Source organism: Fulvia fulva, chromosome 6 (assembly GCF_020509005.1).
Source record: "Fulvia fulva chromosome 6, complete sequence".
NCBI classification, from domain to species: domain Eukaryota; kingdom Fungi; phylum Ascomycota; class Dothideomycetes; order Mycosphaerellales; family Mycosphaerellaceae; genus Fulvia; species Fulvia fulva.
The window spans coordinates 2,044,262-2,064,293 of NC_063017.1; the positions used below are offsets into that span (position 1 = coordinate 2,044,262).

The 20,032-nt window shown below is 53.8% G+C and overlaps 9 protein-coding genes across 9 annotated transcripts; 4 read left to right on the plus strand and 5 right to left on the minus strand.

Moving 5' to 3' along the window:
- Window positions 1-5: 5 nt before the first annotated feature.
- Window positions 6-2,135, minus strand: CLAFUR5_06983 (Alcohol oxidase; the record flags this gene model as incomplete). Its single annotated transcript, XM_047906131.1, has 5 exons — window positions 6-731; window positions 835-1,560; window positions 1,614-1,699; window positions 1,753-2,021; window positions 2,128-2,135. The coding sequence occupies 5 exons, from the start codon at window positions 2,133-2,135 to the stop codon at window positions 6-8; spliced, it is 1,815 nt and encodes a 604-aa protein (XP_047763207.1).
- An 889-nt stretch (window positions 2,136-3,024) lies between these two features.
- On the minus strand, window positions 3,025-4,866 carry CLAFUR5_06984 (tRNA (adenine(58)-N(1))-methyltransferase non-catalytic subunit trm6; the record flags this gene model as incomplete). The annotated part of the gene is made up of 2 exons (XM_047906132.1): window positions 3,025-4,678; window positions 4,772-4,866. 2 exons carry the CDS (start codon window positions 4,864-4,866, stop codon window positions 3,025-3,027), a joined length of 1,749 nt encoding a protein of 582 aa, XP_047763203.1.
- Window positions 4,867-4,985: 119 nt separating this feature from the next.
- On the plus strand, window positions 4,986-6,224 carry CLAFUR5_06985 (Tryptophan--tRNA ligase, mitochondrial; the record flags this gene model as incomplete). The annotated part of the gene is made up of 1 exon (XM_047906133.1): window positions 4,986-6,224. The coding sequence occupies one exon, from the start codon at window positions 4,986-4,988 to the stop codon at window positions 6,222-6,224; it is 1,239 nt and encodes a 412-aa protein (XP_047763202.1).
- A 372-nt stretch (window positions 6,225-6,596) lies between these two features.
- On the plus strand, window positions 6,597-8,228 carry CLAFUR5_06986 (putative proline-specific permease put4; the record flags this gene model as incomplete). The annotated part of the gene is made up of 1 exon (XM_047906134.1): window positions 6,597-8,228. The coding sequence occupies one exon, from the start codon at window positions 6,597-6,599 to the stop codon at window positions 8,226-8,228; it is 1,632 nt and encodes a 543-aa protein (XP_047763205.1).
- An 87-nt stretch (window positions 8,229-8,315) lies between these two features.
- Window positions 8,316-8,858, minus strand: CLAFUR5_06987 (uncharacterized protein; the record flags this gene model as incomplete). Its single annotated transcript, XM_047906135.1, has 1 exon — window positions 8,316-8,858. The coding sequence occupies one exon, from the start codon at window positions 8,856-8,858 to the stop codon at window positions 8,316-8,318; it is 543 nt and encodes a 180-aa protein (XP_047763204.1).
- Window positions 8,859-9,920: 1,062 nt separating this feature from the next.
- On the plus strand, window positions 9,921-11,312 carry CLAFUR5_06988 (Transcription initiation factor TFIID subunit 11; the record flags this gene model as incomplete). The annotated part of the gene is made up of 1 exon (XM_047906136.1): window positions 9,921-11,312. One exon carries the CDS (start codon window positions 9,921-9,923, stop codon window positions 11,310-11,312), a length of 1,392 nt encoding a protein of 463 aa, XP_047763210.1.
- An 89-nt stretch (window positions 11,313-11,401) lies between these two features.
- On the minus strand, window positions 11,402-12,202 carry CLAFUR5_06989 (Averufin oxidase A; the record flags this gene model as incomplete). Its single annotated transcript, XM_047906137.1, has 1 exon — window positions 11,402-12,202. The coding sequence occupies one exon, from the start codon at window positions 12,200-12,202 to the stop codon at window positions 11,402-11,404; it is 801 nt and encodes a 266-aa protein (XP_047763209.1).
- Window positions 12,203-13,230: 1,028 nt separating this feature from the next.
- CLAFUR5_06990 (uncharacterized protein) lies at window positions 13,231-17,090 on the plus strand (the record flags this gene model as incomplete). The annotated part of the gene is made up of 2 exons (XM_047906138.1): window positions 13,231-15,289; window positions 15,337-17,090. 2 exons carry the CDS (start codon window positions 13,231-13,233, stop codon window positions 17,088-17,090), a joined length of 3,813 nt encoding a protein of 1,270 aa, XP_047763770.1.
- Window positions 17,091-17,349: 259 nt separating this feature from the next.
- On the minus strand, window positions 17,350-18,788 carry CLAFUR5_06991 (uncharacterized protein; the record flags this gene model as incomplete). The annotated part of the gene is made up of 2 exons (XM_047906139.1): window positions 17,350-18,265; window positions 18,319-18,788. The coding sequence occupies 2 exons, from the start codon at window positions 18,786-18,788 to the stop codon at window positions 17,350-17,352; spliced, it is 1,386 nt and encodes a 461-aa protein (XP_047763771.1).
- Between the last annotated feature and the right edge of the window lie 1,244 nt (window positions 18,789-20,032).

The following is a 20,032-nucleotide window of genomic DNA, read 5'->3' on the forward strand; positions in this document are numbered from 1 at the left end:
GACCTCTACATCTGCGGCGAATCCACCTTCTGAATCCCCAGCTCCTTGATGAAAATATCCGCCGCCTTCTCGCCTATCACGAAGGCCGTATTTCCAGTGTTCGCACCCACATTTTCCGGTGGGATACTGAGATCCGCCAACTTCAAGCCCTCAAGGCCATGAACACTGAGATTACCATCAACGACACCCTTCTGGTCCTTCGGTGCCATCTTGCACGTTCCGAGACTGTGCCAGGTCGTTGAGATGATCTCCCTGATCCTTTGCTCGATAGCGGCATCGTCTTCCTTAGTGTACTTGATGCGGGCCTTGTCGTCTGTGTACATTGGACCGTCTGCTTTCTCGACAACGGCGGCTTCGGAGCCTTCGGGAAAGTCAGGGTGATTGCCCTTGAGTTCGCCGCGGAAAATCGGCATGCGGCGCCACATCTCGCGGGTCACCTTGTAGGCCCAGATGTGTTTCTTGACATCGTTGTCGTCGGGGTCAGTGAGCCAGCCGGTATCGAAATCAACAGGAGCGTGCATGTCTGCACCACTGATGTGGACGGAGCCTCGACTGAAGGGGTAGCCTGTCCAGTTCGCCATGGAGACGTATTCGGCATCGTCTGGGAGGACGGAGTGGTCGCCGTAGTAGCATGTATAAAGAGCAAGAATCATCAGCGGCTTGTCAGGGAAAGGCTTGAACGCCCTATCCCACGCCTCTCTGAACTTCGGGCCCAGAGCATCAACTTCTTCCTACAAGCAGAAAAGTGTTAGCGACATTCGAGAGGTACTGGAGCATGCGCAGATCATGTAGTCCGGACCAATGCTCAATACCCGGTCCCCTTCAGTTACGTACCTCAGTTGGTCTGAACTTCCCCTGTGCATCCATACCATTTGTACCAAGAAGTTCATCCCCATGTCGAATCGCATCATCAACGTCCCAGCGTCCATCCATAAAGCCATTGATACACTCTCTAGGCTTCAGGTTCGTCCTGTAAGACCAGAGCGAAAGATGGTGATCTTGATAATCCTCTCCAACACCAGGAAGATCCTCAACAACAGGGATGCCAAGCTTCTCCAAAAGCTTCGCATCACCCACACCAGAGCGTTCGAGCACACCGGGAGTACCATTAGCTCCAGCGGACACGACGACAAGCTTACGCGCATTGACAGAGCGACGAGCTGTGTACGCTGTTGACAAGAACTCTGGGTTGGCGAGATATTTCGGGTTCGTCTGGTATTCGACGCCAGTGGCGCGCTTGCCGTCGAAGTGGACCTTGACGACCTGCTTCTCCACGAGGACATGCAGGTTGGGGTATTCGCCACTCTGGATCTTGGGGTGGAGGAAGCGATGAGCGGCGTCTTGACGTCGGCCGTTGGGGCCGATGTATTTGTAGTATCGCTCAATGGCATCGTTGTTGTCGAGATTCTGGAGATCGTTGGACTCGGGGTATCCGAGCTTCGCAGCGGCTTCGACGAAAGCGTTCTCGGCGCGAGTGCAGGTATGTGTGCCCTTTGAGACGTTCACTGGGCCATCGAATCCGTGGCGATCCTTGTCGCCTTTGCCGTGGTAGGTTTCGAACTGCAGCAGTGTCAGTGAGGGAGGTCTTCCGATCGGTGGTCAGCGGGAGAGACCTTGTTCAAGAATGGCAGAATCTCATCAGCAGTCCAGCCCGGCGTCTTCCACGAGTCAAAGTCCGATCGCTGTGCACGAGTGTAGACTGTTGAAAACACATTAGCCGCTACAACATACACATCTGGGCAGGGTCCTTACCCATCCAGTTCATAGCAGATCCACCACCCAATGTACCACCCGACGGGACGATTGGAGACCTGTTCGCGAGCTGTGGAGACTTCTTTGTCTGCCAGAACAGCGTGACCCTGCTTTGCGGGAAGAGGTTGCGAGGGTAAAGCGCTGGATGTACCACCTCCTTCATGCCATAGTTGTTAGGGCCCTGTTCGATGACCAGAATGACCAAGTTCTTGTCTGCTTCCGCGAGGCGACCGGCGACAACGCAGCCAGCAAGACCACCTGCCGTTGAGTTAGGTCGTGAAACGCTTCATCATTTAGTTCCCAGCTCGTTGCCTACCTCCTGCGATCTGGCAGTCGTTAGCACTAATATCAATCTGCGAAACAACTCAAACTCACGATAACATCCACCTCCTTCAGCTCCTCCGGCAATCTCGTATGAATCGGCATGGTGACAACAAATTTCTGAAGCACTTCCTGCTCCTCTCCTACAGCTCTGAATCACGTTGCACCAAACATTATATATGCCATCGAGACCATCGTTGGCAATGACGATCTACCGGAGCTGACCCCTCACATGTGTTCCTCCGCTACGTACCCTTGTCAATACATGCTGCTTTCGACCAAGATGAGCACGCGTCTCTTGGTTATAACCCCGCCTTCTGGACGAGCTGCAGCCACAGAAACGTGCAAGCGGAACGAGGTCCTGCGTAAGAGTGCAGCATCATGCGGTACGGCTGATGGTGCTGATCGTGACATTGATGGGTAATGCTGTAGGCAAGTGTTATTACGCGCGAAGACCGGAGGTGCGGAAAGTTTGCTAGTATTTGTACGAACTTCTGTGCCCTTTTTGCAAGAACGAACGTAATGGAGCGGTGAGTCTGCAATGAATATCACGCGCGAGAGGGTGACCGGTAGTTCCAAGATATCAAAAGCAATCGGCCTGTGCTACCAGTTCACATGGCACGACGTCTGTTCCGCTGGGGCGGTTGAGCCGCATGCAGGAGCTGTGTGAGCTCTTTGCTGGAACCACAGACGACATGCGGGGATATGATCGACGGTCGATGGCCTCTCCAACGCTCTACAGTGGGTTGCCGGGGTATGATGAGTTCCAGGGCGATCAGATCAGACGAGGCATTGCAGTCCAACCAAGGCCGGCGTCGTGCTTCCAGGCTGGTTGAAGATTGCTTGAGATCTGCATGTGCAGGTACGGCGCATCGTCCGACGAGGATCTGTTCCTAGCAGTAAACATTCCAAGGATCACATTTCTGATTGTCGTGTCGTTCATCGAGTATGCTACGTCTCGGCAGCCTCTTCTGCTGTGTTGAATAGTGCGTTGACCGGCGCTGGGCTGGCCTGGGCCACTTTGTCATCAATTTCCATCGCCTGCTTCTCAGTCTTTCGCTTCTTGGACCCGAAGTTGCCTCGAGCCTCAACGCCACCTTCAAGTGGTATGACCCTCCTCGCTGTGAACACGAAGCCTTCAGCACCGCCTCGACTGGTCATCAGAGGATGTGTTCTGCCTGGCAGCACCTGCCACCCTCGCACCCTGCTTGTCTGGACGCTGGGCGCGAGCAACAGTCGTGGGTCTAGCGGGAAGTCATCCTTGGTAGGCGTCTCGCCTTTGCTGATGTGTGCGATGTATGCCGAACGCCTCTCTTTTGAATACAGGTCGACGATCTTGACCAGAGGCTCGATGGTCGGGCTGTAAATGACGACGTGTCCGCCTCCACGTACAAGAGGTATGGCATGCTCGAGGATGGTGACTGCGTCCATATGTGATGCGATGACCAGGCCCTCGAAGCCTCCTTCGCGCGTCTCGTCGACAATAGTCCGGCATCGCTCCCATCGCCGACGCTTCTTGTAGTATGTCCCACGCTTTCCCGACTTCCACGTTGCCAGGGTTGCATCAGAAACGACTTCTGGCTCCGTGTATGTCGGATCCTCATTCGGATGCAAGAGTTGCAGCCAGGAAAGTGGCTTGAGGTGCGTATGTAGAGGACGATCAGACTCTTGCATCGCATTCGGATTGCTGGTGTCGTAGCCAAAGTACTTCAGCAGCGACAGGTTGGGCTGTACTGCTGGGTGGAGCACAGTGATGGTGTTCGTTGTGGCGGGTATTGGAAAGTCCTTGTGCGCTGGTCTTGTCGTCTTAGCATCTCCATTAGTCTGCGGTGCCTCGGCCATGGTGACATCTGCCGTTGGCTCATGCGCCTCTTCTTTCTGTGGTAGATGTAGCAGGTTCATCCGCTCAGCTAATGCCGCGGTCAAGAGTCCACCAGTGTCATCGCAGACGAGCCATCGGCCACCCAGGTCCTTCTCATTTCCACCCGTGTTCAGTCCATCTGTGCCGCTGTAATGCGCATTGCTCCATGACCCCACCAGGCCTAAGGACTCTTCCCTGATCTCCATGATACGCGCTGCCTCCTTCTCCAGAACATACTCCATCAAGCTCTGCAGATCCATTGGCATTGCCACAAACCGCTTCAAGTACTTCTTGTGCTTCCGTAGAGTATACTTCGCCTTTGAATATGCAGTCTTCTCGTCCAGCCCTGCATGATTTGCCAGGATTCTTTCAATCACCTCTTTCGACCCTGCCGATTTCTTCAGATCCTCAATCTCCTGATGTGTTAGCTTCTGTCTCGTCGCATCGTCGATCGTCAAGCGGTTGTTCTTCATTAGCACACTGCCATCGTCGGCCAGCAAGTCGTAACTCTCGGGTAGTGCCTCAGTCGCCGTCGCTGTCGGTGTCGCTGGCTCGGCTCTCGATTCGCTCGGCGTCACTGCATCGCCAAGTCCTGCTTCCGCGTTGAGTTCTGCTTGAGATACAATCCTCAGACGCGAATACTGCTCGCCCTCGCGCTTCTCGAGCAGCTCATATGTGTGATGATAAGGACGACCGATGAGGAGATTTGAGGGAAACGAGCCGATCTTGCCGACGTCGATGATCCTGTGCCATTCTCAGTATCGTGTACCTTGTGGTATGGCTCGCAGGACTGCATCGCATGTGTCGGTCGTGCGCTCGTGGGGTGATATGACCTACGTATTTAGCTTGATCTCCATCAGTCGCAGTGTCTCTGTCGGCAGACGCAGAAAGAGAAATGTGTTGGGCCGGATAGTCGAGTGTATCTCACTCATCTTCGCGACACTACTGGTAGCTATGCGCCCGTACACATGTCCTATGTCGATGCTGCAGGAGGTGCAGTCTTGTCGCAAATGATGCTAGAACTATAGTAGCCGATGTTGACTTTTTTGGCATGTCCGTCTGCCGAACGCCGTTCTCAAGACTCAAGATAATCCCCTTACCACCAACATCACCCTTGATGCTGTCATGCGCCTCGTCTGTGAGGCGCGGTAGCCTACAGTCATTACAGACCTTGCAAGTGAAGGTGACACTTGGTCATAATGGCTCACTTCCCTACCGACGCCGTGCCCTGAGCGGTCAGCCGTCGCCTCCCAGGAAGATCATCTTCTCCGGCATCCAACCAACGGGAGTACCACATCTCGGCAACTACCTGGGAGCACTGCGACAATGGGCCAAACTGCAGGACGAGTCTGACAAGTCTACCCGTCTGATCTACTCACTCGTCGACTTGCATGCCATCACTATTCGCCAGGACCCAGCACGACTTCGACAATGGAAGAAGGAGTCCCTGGCCATGCTTCTAGCCATTGGCCTGGATCCAGTCCGAAGCATCATCTTCCACCAGAGCGATGTGTCTGCTCACGCTGAGCTCATGTGGATCTTGTCATGCCAAGCCAGCACAGGTTACCTTGGCCGCATGACACAGTGGAAGGACAAAACATCGAACGAGAAAGAGGGCAACGAAAGGCTCAAGCTTGGCTTGTTTTCGTACCCTGTACTCCAAGCTGCAGATGTCTTGGTCCATCAGACCACCCACGTACCGGTAGGACACGATCAAGCACAGCATCTAGAGTTTGCACGAGAGCTGGCCAACGGCTTCAATCATCTACATGGCGACGGCATCCTCACGGCACCGGAGACGCTCATCAGCCCTGCGAAGAGAGTCATGTCCTTGACGGATCCTGGCTCGAAAATGTCTAAATCACACCCCAATCCAAAGTCGAGGATATTGTTGACAGACAGCGAGGATGTGATCAAGGCCAAGCTGAAGGCTGCCGTGACCGACTCCGTAGAGGGCATCACGTACGATCCACAGCATCGACCTGGGGTCAGCAACCTGCTGGACATCATATACCATGCCCGGACGTCTGAGACTTCGCCAAGCGATCCTGCAGATGGCGTCGGTCAGACCGCGATCGCAAAGGACATGGAAAATATGAGCCTGCGAGTTGTGAAGGAGAGAGCGACTGAAGCAGTGGAAAGCATTGTCAAGCCTATCCGAGAGCGATATGCAGAGTTTATCCACGACGAGGCTTGGCTGGCAGAGGCTGCAGCTGCTGGAGCATTCAAAGCACAGATAAGTGCAGCAGAAACTATACAGAACGTCAAGAAAGCAGTAGGTCTTGCTTGAGATATTGGTCCATGAGGGAGATCTTTACCAGCGCCGTGTCCTCGGTACTACGCGAGCTTTTCCACGTGTCACACGAGCCGCGCCCGCAACGCTTCAGAGACAACTTGACTATCACAGAATTGGCCTCAAACCTGCCATTATCGGCTATATTTCTCGAAACACTGTCTATTCTCGAGTATAACATCGCTACAGCCACCGTCTCGCAAGCTTTTGCGGAGAGTGTCAGCAGACTCCGCGAAGGAAGCGGCGATCGCTTCCTCGATCAGCCAGCGTTGCACCGCAGTGGGAGAGGTTGCACCTAGACACTTGGCTGCCACCACACCAACGCTCTTATCTCTCTTACTTTCCGTCGACGATAGGCCGTGCTTCAGGATGGAGAAGACGCAGGACACTATCGCTACAGAGGCTCGCAATGACAACGACCTCGAGCATACCAAGCATGAAGAAGAGAACAGAAATGTCGGTACCCTCGAGCGGCGACTCAAGTCTCGACATATCCAATTCCTAGCTCTTTCAGGTGCGATCGGGACTGGGTTGTTCGTTGGAAGTGGTCAGATCCTCTCCCTCGCAGGCCCGCTGTCAACATTCCTCGCCTACCTCTTCACTGGCGTCAACCTCTACTGCGTGATCAACTCTCTGGGCGAGATGGCAACGTACCTACCACTCCCCGGTGCAGTACCCATCTACGCCGCGCGGTTTGTAGACCCAGCGCTGGGGTTCGTGCTTGGCTGGAATTACTGGAATCAGCTTGCCATAGGTGTACCTATCGAGACAACCGTTTCTGCAATCATCATTGACTTCTGGCCAAACAGCGTGTCGACTGCTGTGTGGATCACTATTCTCACGATACCAATGATTGTTGTGAACTGCCTGCCTGTCAATTTCTACGGGGAAGCGGAGTTCATCTTCGGTGCCATCAAGCTGACTACAATTATGGGTCTGATCTTGCTGATGCTGATCATCGACCTGGGAGGTACACCAAGTGGTGACCGGATTGGCTTTCGATACTGGATCACCCCTGGCCCGATGAACACCTATTTGAGGCCTGGAGCATTAGGCCGCTTCCTCGCATTCTGGAAGGTCTCCATCCAGGCTACCTTTGCATACGGTGGCAGCGAAATGTGTGTAATCGCCGCCGGCGAGACCGAGAACCCGCGCTACAACATCCCAAAAGCTGTCCGACGAGTCTTCTGGCGGATCCTGATCTTCTACGTCTTGGCCATCTTCCTAGTCGGAATGTGTGTCTCTTCCGAAGATCCACGTCTCCTCAACGCCATCACCGAAGGCGCACCAGGCGCTGCAGCCAGCCCTTTCGTCATCGCAATTGTCAACGGCGGCATGCCAGTTCTACCACACATCATCAATGCCGTGATCCTCAGCTCTACCTGGTCAGCTGGTAATGCTTTCTTCTACTCCTCCACGCGCGTTCTTTACGCCTCAGCTCTCGATGGCAAAGCTCCAAAGTTCCTCACCTACGAGCGTTTCGGGGTACCATATGCCTGCGTAGCAGCGACATCCCTCCTCAGCCTCCTTGCATATCTGAACGTCTCGAATGGCTCGGCGCAAGTTTTCATCTGGTTCAGCAATATCAGTGCTGTCTCGACACTTCTTGTCTGGGGCAGTATTTGCATCACCTACCTCCGTTTCTACCAGGGCCTCAAGCACAACGGTATTGAACGTACCTCGTTACCTTGGAAATCACCGCTGCAGCCGTATCTAGCGTACTTTGGACTGTGTTTCTGTAGCGTCGTGGCGCTGTTTAATGGATATGATGCATTCTTCCCTGGTCAATTCAGCGCTAAGACGTTCGTGCCGCCATATATCGATATACCGAATTTTCTGGCATTGTTTCTGAGTTACAAGATCGTGAAGAGGACGAGAGTCGTGAAGCTAGGGGAGATGGACCTTTGGAGTGGAAAGGCAGAGATTGACAGACAGGAACCCCTTTGGCCGAAGAGAATCCCTAGAAACTGGATCGAGAGGGTCTGGTTCTGGATTGCTTGAAGGACTAGTTCCAATCACCAAACACAACGCCGCCAGTCCACGACGCCAACAATAATAGTCACAGTCCAAGGCAACGAGATCTCTCATTCACCCCCTTCCGAACTTTCCAGTATCCTGTGCCTCCGCGTACATCTTCTGCTCATGCATCTCGGGAGTCAACCCCATAATCCGCGGCTGGAACTCATTCATCTCCTTGATCATCGTCTTCAAATACTCAACCTCACTCTTGGCCTCCTTTACCACCTTCTCCGCCCACCCCTTCGCCTCTCTAGACGCATCAAACGATCCAGCATATTGCCGCGCGAGCGCACACATATCGGTGTAGTCACTCTCGATGATGTCCTTGTGCTTAAGCAAAACTTCATCATCGGCGACTTTCAGCAACCAGATTTGGAAGGGGTACAAGTGGTCTTCACCCTTTCGCTCGATCACTTTGGGTTTGGAACCATCGGTGTCCAACATTGGGCGGATTCGGCCGGTGGTTGGGTCCCAGGTGTTCACCATGAAGACTTCGGTGCTGCCTTGGTTGCCGGGTTTGAAGAAGTCCTTTCGGAGGGCTTCGGCGTTGGGGATGGGCTGGTTGTAGCTGTGGTACGGCCGCACGGGGTGGAGGGAGATGAAGGGCTCCATGTTGGAGATGTCGTTGAGAGGGAGTTGAGGGAGAAGGAGTTGAGGGAGAAGGAGTTGAGGGAGAAGGAGTTGAGGGAGAAGAAGTTGCAGGGAGACGCTCGATTTATGGGCTGTCTAAACGCGACCTTCACTGTCGTAGCCTGTAGACCGACAGATGTGGCGAGTATGCGTGAGACCTCATCATGGCCTTACCACATCCTTCACCACTCCAGGCCAATGCTTTATGAACAACCATTCACAGCGGCAATCGTGGCTAGGGGCAAACAACATGCATAGAGGACAACCGGTCTGCTCCACGAGATCATCTCTAGATGCGATACTAACGATTAAATCGAGCGGAGGGTAGCTCTACCGATACAGATGCGATCTCATACGCACGCAAAGATCATCGAGATGAGAGCACAGTCTCTCGAACCTATATCAGTGGCGACTGTGACCGGCTACTGATTTGGCTTCGTATTCCTAAACAGGCTGACCGCCATCATTATGTATGGACTACGAAGACCAAGAGGACCCTACCTTTTCCATCCGGACACCTACAACAACCCGCCGATTCAGTGGCGTTTTCATCTGCCATATGGTTGGGGTTACTACAAGTGGCGTCCAGATCTTGGGGGGTGGGTACCATTGTGGTGGTAGAGAAGTCTGGGAGCTTCATTGTCAACACAGCACCCAGTCGGACACTGGAACGTAAGAACAGCCTTCGAGTGCACAGTGAAGGTGACATACTGAGGAGGAAAGTGATGGGTGAAGAAGCAGTCAGAATTGTATGTTGCAGCAGTCGCTAGTCTGGATCATGCAGAGAATTAAATGATGATTTCGAGTTGAGCAGCTTCGCGTGCGATGTACATGTTTTCCGAAGTGCTCTTTCCAAATTGACTGCACGCATGTTCACGGACGGGGAACATTGGAGCCTTCGATAAGGTTTGAGACTAAAGTCGGATCTCGGCAGCTTCTCCACAGTCGCGTGAATGACGCCTGAGCTTGCTCCCATCCACATTTCTCGCGATTGCCAATTTGTCCTCGCACAACACCACACTTTCGCCCACCAACATCTCTACCATGGCCTCGCCACCCTCCTCCTCAGGCCTCGCATTACCCAAGCAACGCGGCGGCGGCCTCAAGCTTGCACTTCCCGGCCAGGTCTCACGAAAAGGCTCATCTGCGCCTTCAAGCGGATCGGCACATCCTCTGCGACAAACATCATTTCCACCACCCGACAGCTTAGAAGCGCAGCATCGACTCGCCGAAGATGCAGATCTCAGCGCGCAGTTCTCACCAAACGACGACGACGACGACCTCGACGACTTCAGCGACAGCGAAATCACGAGCGCCATCAGTGGTCCCGCCAGCACAGATGCCTTCACCAAGAAGCGGAAACGTGGTGAGAAGCGACCTAGAGGTCGTCCGCCTACGAAGTCGCACGCCAGGCAAGGTAGCGCGAGCGTGGTGAACGGAGACGATGGGAGGTCTGCAAGACGAGGCGGCACGGCAGGCGCACAGTCTGTAGCTAATGGCGAGGCAGAGGAAGAGGACGATGATGAAGATGATGAGGGAGCAGCACAGGCTGATAAGGAGGGGTATGGAATTACAGCACCGGAATTAGAGAAAGAGAACCAGAGACGATACCTCTTCCGAGAAGCAGTTGAGCCGGATCACCAAGACCGATATGATCACTTTGTGAAAGTCAAGCTGCGGACGGGAGATGTGAGGAAACTAGTAAATGCTACTCTCAGTCAGAGTGTGCCGCCAAACGTCATGACAGTGGTGGGCGCATACACGAAGCTCTTTGCGGGAATGTTGATTGAGAGTGCGAGAGAGGTACAGGCTGAGTGGTTGGCGAGTCAGCCGAAGAGGCCGGATGATGAGGAGAATAGGGCGTATAAGCGACTGAGGATGATGCGGGCAGATGATGAGGAAGATAGCGAAGATGAGGAAGACGAGGACGAGCTTGAGGTGGTGGAGAAGGATGGAACAGTCAACGGCGAGGGCGAGAAGGTGGACAATGGCGACTCGAAGAAAGGGAGTGCCAGTCCTGCGAAGCATGATGGTCTGCCGGACGGTGACCCGAATTCGGAAGAGGAAGGCAGTCCCAACCACGCAAGAGCTGTGTCGGACGGTACACAGCCTCACAGCAACACAAATGGCGAGACGAATGGAGAGAGCGGCAGTCAGACCAAAGACAAGCCGGACGATGCAGCGAACAGAGATAAGGACGACGCAGACGACGCCGACGACATCTACGATTTCAGTGCGGCTCAGCCAGGTGCATGGGGACTGTCGAAGTACATCGACGAATGCGATCGCGGACCATTGCTACCCGACCACCTGCGAGAAGCACTACGGCGATACAAGAAGTCCCGCGCAGGCGGCAACGTCGGCTTCACAGCGATAAGCCTGGAGAGGCCAGAAGTCGCAGCTCCAAGGCTTGGCGGGAGGAAACTATTCAGATAGATCGAAGGCATTATGATACTGCTCTGAGATGCTACAATAGACGCTTCAAGCGCTATCCAAACCCCACTGTCGATTTCAACTACTCACCTTCACCACCCCAGCACCCTCCCCCTCAACCCTTGACTCAAATGCCCCATCAAGATCGGCCACGTCAACTTAATCTCCCCCGTCCCGAAGACTCCCACGCCCTTTCCTTTGAACTCCTCCCTCCTCTCCGCAATCTCACAGAATGCGATCCCCAGATCAGTATAACTCAGATTGAACTGCGGCATCCTATCACCCTGCGGGGCTAGCAGTAGCTCATACCCCGTTGGCTTCGTCCCGTCATTGTCATGTATACCCGGAGGGTCAACGTAGATGACATTGAGCAGACCGGGCGTCTCCTTGGCCTTGGTCTCGTAGATCTCGTTGGCGGCTTCCATGTTATCGTACAAATGGCGAAGGCAGAACATCAGGAAGTTCTCGAAGTAGCCTTTCCGTGGGCCAGACCAGTTGGGGTTTAGAATTGAGGCGCGAAGGATCAGGATTGAAGGCGTTTTGTATGAGGCTGCTTGTTCCTTCTTAAGCTCAAGCAAGGCTTCCGTCACTGCATTGGCAGTGTCCGTGAAGCGGGATTCGCCTGGCGTGCTGACGTTTGTTGCTATGCACATCATGATGGCGTCGACGTCGTGGAGGCATTGTTTGAGGAGGGTGCGTTCTGTGTTGCTGCCTTCGAAAATTGCGGCTTGGAATCGTGGTCTCGTTTCGAGGTCTGAGAACTTATCGAGCAATTTTGACTTGCTGCGGACGTAGATGTTGAGGCTCAAGTCATTGGGTGGTTCCTGCAGGAGATGGCGGAGGATCGCTGTGCCTGTCGCGCCGGTGGCGCCCATCAGGGCGTAACGGACCATTGCTGATAGGTAGGACGGGATGCAGAGGGTTTACGGGTGCCGAAAAGGTTTGGGTGCTTGCTCACTTACCGTGCCGCAGCGTTTATATGTTATATGCATTCTGTAGAGTGATTGCTCTTTGTTCTGCTGTTGCAAGCTCTGGGCATTGGGAACTTTTGAAAGGCCGAACAGCTCGCGCTTCAAGTGTATGACGTGTTACTATGCAATGTGCAGCGTGTAGCGTCGATCTTCAGGCATTCCTGCTCTTGAACATTTTGACAACCAGGATCTGAATGCTGTGCCTCAACGCGTGTTCCGATCTCAAGTCGATGGACAGGCATTATATGTACGTACACCATATGCGGGTGTTGTCCCATGAATCTTGCTTGGTTGGGGGCAGTGCGCTGGGCACATCTCGGGATCTGGTCTCGTGGGTGTGGCATATGGTGGGCATCTGGAGATGGACACGTAGTCGTCAAATAGGCAGCTCTTGGCTGCAGTACAAGACTACACGAGGAGGAGGTGAAAGTCGACAAGAACATGTGAGATCACGGCAGGAAGAGCGCCAAACACGAAACATCTACGGTGGACCGTGCCGCAAAGAATCTCCACCTCGGCGGCAACTGCAACACGCTCTTCCTTCTATTCTTGCATCACGGCGGCTAGCATACTTCCATTGCATCGGTCCACGGATGCAATTGTACACCTTTGAGGATATATTTGGTGATTGAAGTTGAGTACTGGCCTTTCTGCAACCGAGGGCCCACGATGGATGCAAGCTCGACTTAGGGAAGAGCTTGGTGAAGGCTCTACGAGCGCGAAGTTGTTGTGTAAGACATGCCACAGGTCACTTCAGAGGTCGCTTGCAACTCGCAGGCGACTGACGCTGGAAGAGGCGCTTATAGCTCTGGGCAAACGTGACAGGGCCGTTACTGTGCCTCATATCCACAGTCTGAGATGGATATGTATTTACCGCAAGTAAGTGTTCCTCTCAACACGCCAAACGGTAGCAAGTGGCACACCCCTCTTTACTTTCAGTCCTTCTCGTCATGTTCGGTCCATCAGCAAAGCCACTACCCAAAGCCCCAACGATCTCGATCACGGCAGAGTGCTCTTCTACTACGGACGACAAAACGATTCCAGCACGAAGGCCATCATACCAAACCAAGCCGTTCCTCCCGGTCACACTACGAACGACATACCTCCTTTCGTTGCTCGTGGTCACTGCTGGTCTGTTGATCGTCGTCCAATGGCTGTACTTTGTTAGCCAGCGCGATAGAGGAATCATTTTTGCCAAGGATATCAATGCCCTACCTTTGTCGAGGTCATTCTGCTACTTGTATTTACCCACCTTGATCTCAGTCATCTACAGCTTTCTTTGGACATGGGCCGATCTCGATATCAAGCGACTGGAACCATATTTTCAGCTCTCGCGGCCCAATGGCACAACCGCAGACAACTCTATACTTCTGAGTTACCCACTGGAGTTCCTGGTAATGGTTCCTGTGATCGCCTTCAAACGAAAGCATTGGCAAGTCCTCGCTGGCTCTACTGTCATGATCCTGATCTTCTGGGGCCTCACGCCAGCCCAGGCAGGCCTGTTCGCCGTACGAACCATAACGATCAAAGAGGATATTTCTGGAACATACTCCACTGCATATACTCCGCTTCAGCAGCAAGGAAGCCTTTCGAGTACTTACGCACAATCTGTGTACAACATCGCCTGGCTGAATGAGACTTTACCTCCATTTACAACTGCGGATTATGTGCTCGACAATTTTGGTCCATCGCAAGACGCCCGTGAAGGCAGTACCAACATGACATTTACTGGTCTCACCAACCTCTATAGTGTTGACCTGGCATGCGAGGAAGCGACGTTGTGGCACAACTCCGGCATATGGTACTACAACAGCACCGGAGGGTGCAGCTTCTATGCACCTGTGTATAGATCTGGCGGCGGCAATGATACTTCCAAACCATACGATACGATGTACGCCGGCTATCAAAACCAAGATGGCTTTGCCTCGTACTATCTGTCGACCTATTGCGACGAGGACGCTTTCCATTTGTTCTTCGTGCGGTGGTCGAAAGCAAAAGAGAGCGCGATACGAGCCGGTAACATGACCAAAGGACCACTCAGCCCATCGGATGCGAACGCCACATCTCTATTTTGCCAGGCAACTTATTACCAGCAGAAGGTCAACGCGACTATCAACCTACCTTCGCAGTCTGTAGTGGATGCCCGACCTGTAGGAGACAAGACTGCTCTGCCAAATGACCTGTTCAACGTAAGTACTTTCGAGTGGGCAATGAACTCTGGCCAGCTACAAGTGGGTGCGCGAAGTGACTATCCTACCACAACATTCCCGAACCAACAGTCGCAATTGGCAGGCCTTGCCTTGAACGTTGCATACCTCCCGAAGGTAGCGCCCTTTGCCATTGCAACAGACCAACTTCCACTCGAGGACTACTTGGACCCGATAAAACTGCGACAGTCTTACGAATCAGCATACCGCTTGCTCTTTGCACGTCAGTTGGTCGATATTCTTGGTCACAACTTGGTCAACGCCACCTCGAACGTTGGACACCGTTCGTACGTCATTCAGGCAGTTGTGGTCGTCTCAGCGTTCGCGTGGGTTGCCACGGGACTTCTGGCTGCTATCATGGTCCTGGGCGTATACGTACTCGTCACGTCCGGAAGGCGAGCTAATGAGCTACGAGCCGATCCTTCTACCTTGGGAGCGCTCATGGACTTGGTCGCCGGCGATCAGAATACCATCAGAGCTTTTGCTGACGTGAGTGACCAGTCTGACGAGGATCTAATTAAATCCATGAAGAACTTCCCCTTCGAGCTGCGAGAGGCAGGTCACACCGGTGATCATCATGTGGCTCTGCGTATGATTGAGGCATCTCCAGAAATGGCTGATTCTCCCACAACACCATTGATCGGAACTACGAATGACGTCTCCTGTGGGGAGAAGAGGAAAGCGATAGACGGTGTGCGCCCCGTGGAGATGAAAATCGTAATAGGCGTCATCTTCTTTGCTGTGCAAGCAGCTACGAGCATAACATTTGCCGTACTGTTCGCACAGGCTAGGAGGCACAACGGTGAGTGCGAAGACCCTTGCGCCAGCGTTCCTGCTGACACCAAACAGGTTTACCTCTTCCTTCTCAATCAGACTTTGTGCGACAGCTGGTTGAGAACTACATTCCAATAGCGCTCGCGACACTGATCGAACCATTTTGGCTTGTGCTGAACCGCCTGTTGTGCTTGCTACAGCCTTTCGAGGAGCTTAGGAAAGGCTCAATGCCCTCACCCAAAGCCATTGACCTGGATTACAACTCTTTGCCTCCGCACTTATTGTTCGGCAGAGCATTCAGAGCTGGTCAGATCCTGCTGGGCGTGGTCTGTCTCATGACCCTGTTGGCGAACGTACTGTCAGTCGCCTTGAGCGGCCTGATGTACGAAGGGGCCATGAACATTACCCACGCCACAACATTCGGAACTGCGAAGTCAGACAAGTTCGGCAACCTCAATGGCACAGCAGCTCCGTTCAATAGCGATCTGGCATCAACCACTGAGATTGACACTAAGGCCGAGTCCTTTTACCGGATGATGTCGAATCTGACGGCTGACACACCGCTGCCGCCATGGACCGACAAAGACTTTGCGTACCAGGCCGCTGATCTTCGCGGGATGAACGAGAACGCAACGGTAGAGATCGGTGTCGGTGTATATCAAGCAAACACTACCTGTCGACCGCTACCGAACTATGGTGTGGAGAACTACACGTTGACATACAACAGCGATGCTGCCGAAGTCGCTATCACTGTACACATCAATACGACAGACGTGGGTGTTGTGAGCTGCACGAACTGGAGGCCATGGACCAGATCCAACGCCGCACCGGGGTCTTCTTACGTCGCCAACTCGCGACCAGGACGTTCAGCTGTCGAACTCAACGCATGGCTATCAAGCCGCAAGACCGCGCCCATGTACGACCTTTTCTGCAGACAGCACATCTTAGCCGGCTGGATTCGCGCCGAGTTCGAGATCATCGAAGGCGCCCAGCAGACTTACAGAGGTCTGCCACAAATGAGAGTGGTCTCTAGCAATGAGACCATGCTTCTCTGTGTGCCTATAATCATGACGGGCTACGCTATTGTTCAAGTCGACTCGAAGGGCCAGGTTCAACAAAATCTAGCCACTTCCGCAGGCCCTGGCGATTGCAGCAAGTTCAACACTACAGAGCGGAACCTGGTAGGCCAAGTCAACCAATTCCTGGTAGACAGCGACGCGACCTGGCACGACGATGCTTACCCTTCCGACTACATGAATTACCTCATCGGCAAAAGCACCAACGACACCACCGTGTTCGATGCCTCACTTCCTGTCCCCTCACCTGAAAAAGCGGCGAGGCATTTCGAGGACCTATACAGGCGACTCTTCGCGATCCTAATCAGCACGAACGCCGATCGTCTTTTCGAAGACAACATAGGCGGCGAGTATCTCAAAGGGACGGTGTTAATACCCGAGACCCGGATCCTGTTCTCGACACCAGCGTTCGTTGTGGCGGAGGTGATTTTGGGTTGCTACATGCTCACGACGATTGCATTCTACGTCAAAAGGCCGTGGCGGATATTGCCTCGGCTGCCATCGACTGTGGCGTCGAATATTGCCTTCTTCGCTGCTAGTCGCGCTCTGTGGGAGTTGTCAGCCAGACAGAGTGTAGATGGAGCACAAGACAATGAGAAAGTCCGCGCGAGCTGGACCTGGGGATATGGATCTTTTGTGGGCATGGATGGCAAGCGGCATGTTGGGATTGAGAGGGATCCACTGGTCATTGTGCTACAGAAAAGTGATCTGCGCAGGAGGAAGGTGTCAGAACAGACGCACGATGTAGAATAGAAGGAAGTTGGAGACGGTGGAAAGGCGGATCAATGATGAAGGCGGCAAGTTTCGCAAGCTATGAACCTGCCTCTCGTGCTGTACAACCCATGTCTGTTCGTGTGAATCCCCTGTTGGTAAGTATCATGTCCTTCGTAATAGTCATCAAAGTTCATGCGCCAAGCAATGCAATGCGTGCAAGTGCGATGAGTGCCCAAATGAAACTGGCTTGCGATTCCCAAAAGCCCCGACCAAGTTTTCCAGTCGGTGGCTCTGTCTTCTAGAAACTCCCGCCGTGGCTGTAGATGTGTCTACGCAAGTGGCCGGTCCTGTCACGCTTGCCGATCACACCGTTCGAACAGGTTGTGCCGTCAGCGAGAGACCTGGCGACACCGCAGCCGGAGTCACAGATACCCCATTGGTTGCTGCCGATGCAGACCACATCGCCTTCGTTGGTACATGTTTGGCCAGAGCAGCTGCCACTGCTGCCTGAAGAAGTCTCGTTGGTGTTCGCCTGAGCCGAGGAGCCTGAGCTTGATGCGTCTGATCCAGAACTTCCAGAATAGGCTGTCGGTGGAGTGTGGCCAGCTGGTGCCTCGCCGGTGCCCGTGACGGTTGCCCAGGTGGTGACGGTGTGCATGTTGACAACTGTCTCCATACCGCCACTGCCACTACCGCTGTCACCAGCTCCGCCACCGCTGCCTTGCTCGCTCGGCGACGAATACGCTGGAGGGGCCGCTGCAGAGGTCGCAGCGCCACCATAGGCGGGAGCGGCTGGAGCACTGGTCGGCGCCGCACCAGATCCTCCTCCATAGCCAGTCGGCGCTGCTGCGGCTGCGGACGATGCGTAGCCAGCGGGAGCGCTTGCGCCTGAGCCAGCATCAGCGCCAGCGCCAGATCCATAGGATGCGGTCACTGATGGCGCTGCACCAGAATCAGACCCGGAGCCGGAACCAGATCCGCCGGCTGCTGCTGTTGCGCAAGTACCAGAGGTCGAACTTCCAAGAGCTGTCTTTGCGGCGGTCTCGGCGTACAGACCACATTGAGGGAAGACAAAGTCTTGGCTTTCCGCAACCGTGCAGCCATTGCCGATGTTGGCGACGAACATGTTTGGTAGGCTGTCAAGACCTCTCTTGCTCTTAGATGAGCCTCCAGTGACGGTGATAGGTGCACAGTTCATATACATCTCGCGGTTGCTAGTGATGACAAGTTAGTCAGTGCTATCGTGATGACAGGTGTTTGAACTTACCCGATCTTGTTGAACCAGGTCCAGGCCAGGGTGTACCTGCCATCGGGTACGTCTTTGGGAATGGAGAACTCGAAGGTAGGGTTCTGGTCGAAAGTAGGAGAGCCGTTTGCGTTGCCAGCTGCTCCATTCGGACATCCACCAATGATGGAGTGGATAACCTTCCAGGTGCTGTCCTTGGTAGGTTTATCGTCCGTGGTGAGGGAGATTTGGCAAGATCCACCACCATGCGTGGCTCCACCTTGGAACTTGAGAGTCTGGGGAACACCGACTGCCATGCTGTTCATGGTACCCATATCATAGACTCCTGCGCGCTGCTTGCATGGAAAGTCCGATCCATCAGCTTCCAGTGGACTGTTGTTGAGTGAGTCTTTGCCGTATGGGACGGGACTCGTGATGATCATGTGTGCGTTGACAGAGGAGGCAAGCAGGCCACAGGTGACTGCCGTTGTAAAGATTGTGTTGGAGAACATCGTGCTTGCAATAGAAAGAGTGGATGCGAGTCGTGAGCCTCGTAGAGTGCTGTGGTATCGCTAGACCGGCTAGACGATAGTGTGCTGTTGAGCTGTGCTTTTGAAGTCGGAGTACCTGGGAGAGATTAGTCTCGAGCAAAAACTACACAATCGACGCTTCGAGTCAACACTTTATTGAAAGTGTCGAGCTCTTCTCGATTCGTCCACGTGAGACTTGTCGCAAATCTGGTTCAGGAATCTCTGTGGAGAAGGGCCCTCGAGGTGTGACAGACGAAACACCAGGACTCACCTCGTTATTCGATGTAGATTTCCAGAAGAAGCTCGAAAGCACTGCAATCAGCAAAAGAGAGTCTAGCTCAAGTAAGTCTCGCAGAGACGCAGTTGAATGAGTGTCGACAGCACGATGCACCTGGCACGGCGGAGGGGGAATGCAGAGGCAGCGAGTATGTACAATACTTCACAGTCGACGAGAAAGTCTAAGAGAGCGACACATAGCGGATCTTGATGTCCTTAAGACTTACCCTTGGCGCGATCTGCATCTGTGGCCTCCCTTGCGAAAGCATGGTTCAGGGCCTGGGGGAAGTGCTATAGGCGCCATCCACAGCTGCAAACACCCATGGCGGTCTCGTCCGCTGGGGTGTGACTGCAGCAGATCCGATGGCGAAAGGGAATTGGTCGCCAGCAGTCGCGCCATCTCTTGGAACTCTGGCTAAGACTGCTATAGTCGTTACAGGAATTGGCGAAGGGGCTCCAGTAGACTTCGGTACACGCGAGTATGGCTTGCGAGTGTGCTGGGCCTGCTGGCAGAAGCTGGTAGCCGTGCCGTTGCCAAGTATCAAAGGAGAAGTGTCGGGGAGCTCTCGTTTGCTGCAGATGCTCGGCGCCTGCGGTGGCAGGAGGCGCTGCTTCCATGTCGTGGCATCGAGACATGCCGTCGGAAGAGGTTTTTCTTGCGTCGTGCGAGCCATGGCGGTGTGTTGACGATCCATTGGTTTTCGAGATACAAGATGGAGTCGCGTGTGAAGTGCGGTCCTTCCCTTGTGCGGTGACGGTATCTGATTCGACACGCTAAACTTAAGCTTCGGCATCAGGGGCAAGGTTGCGACGTTTCACGACCGAGCCGCCCGAACAACCGCCTTTCACGCGTCATACGGACCAAAGCGCCCACCTCCACCAAAAAACAACACCACATCTTCAATCGTGTTTTCTTTATCCAATATCAGGCCCATTGCAACCAGCAAATT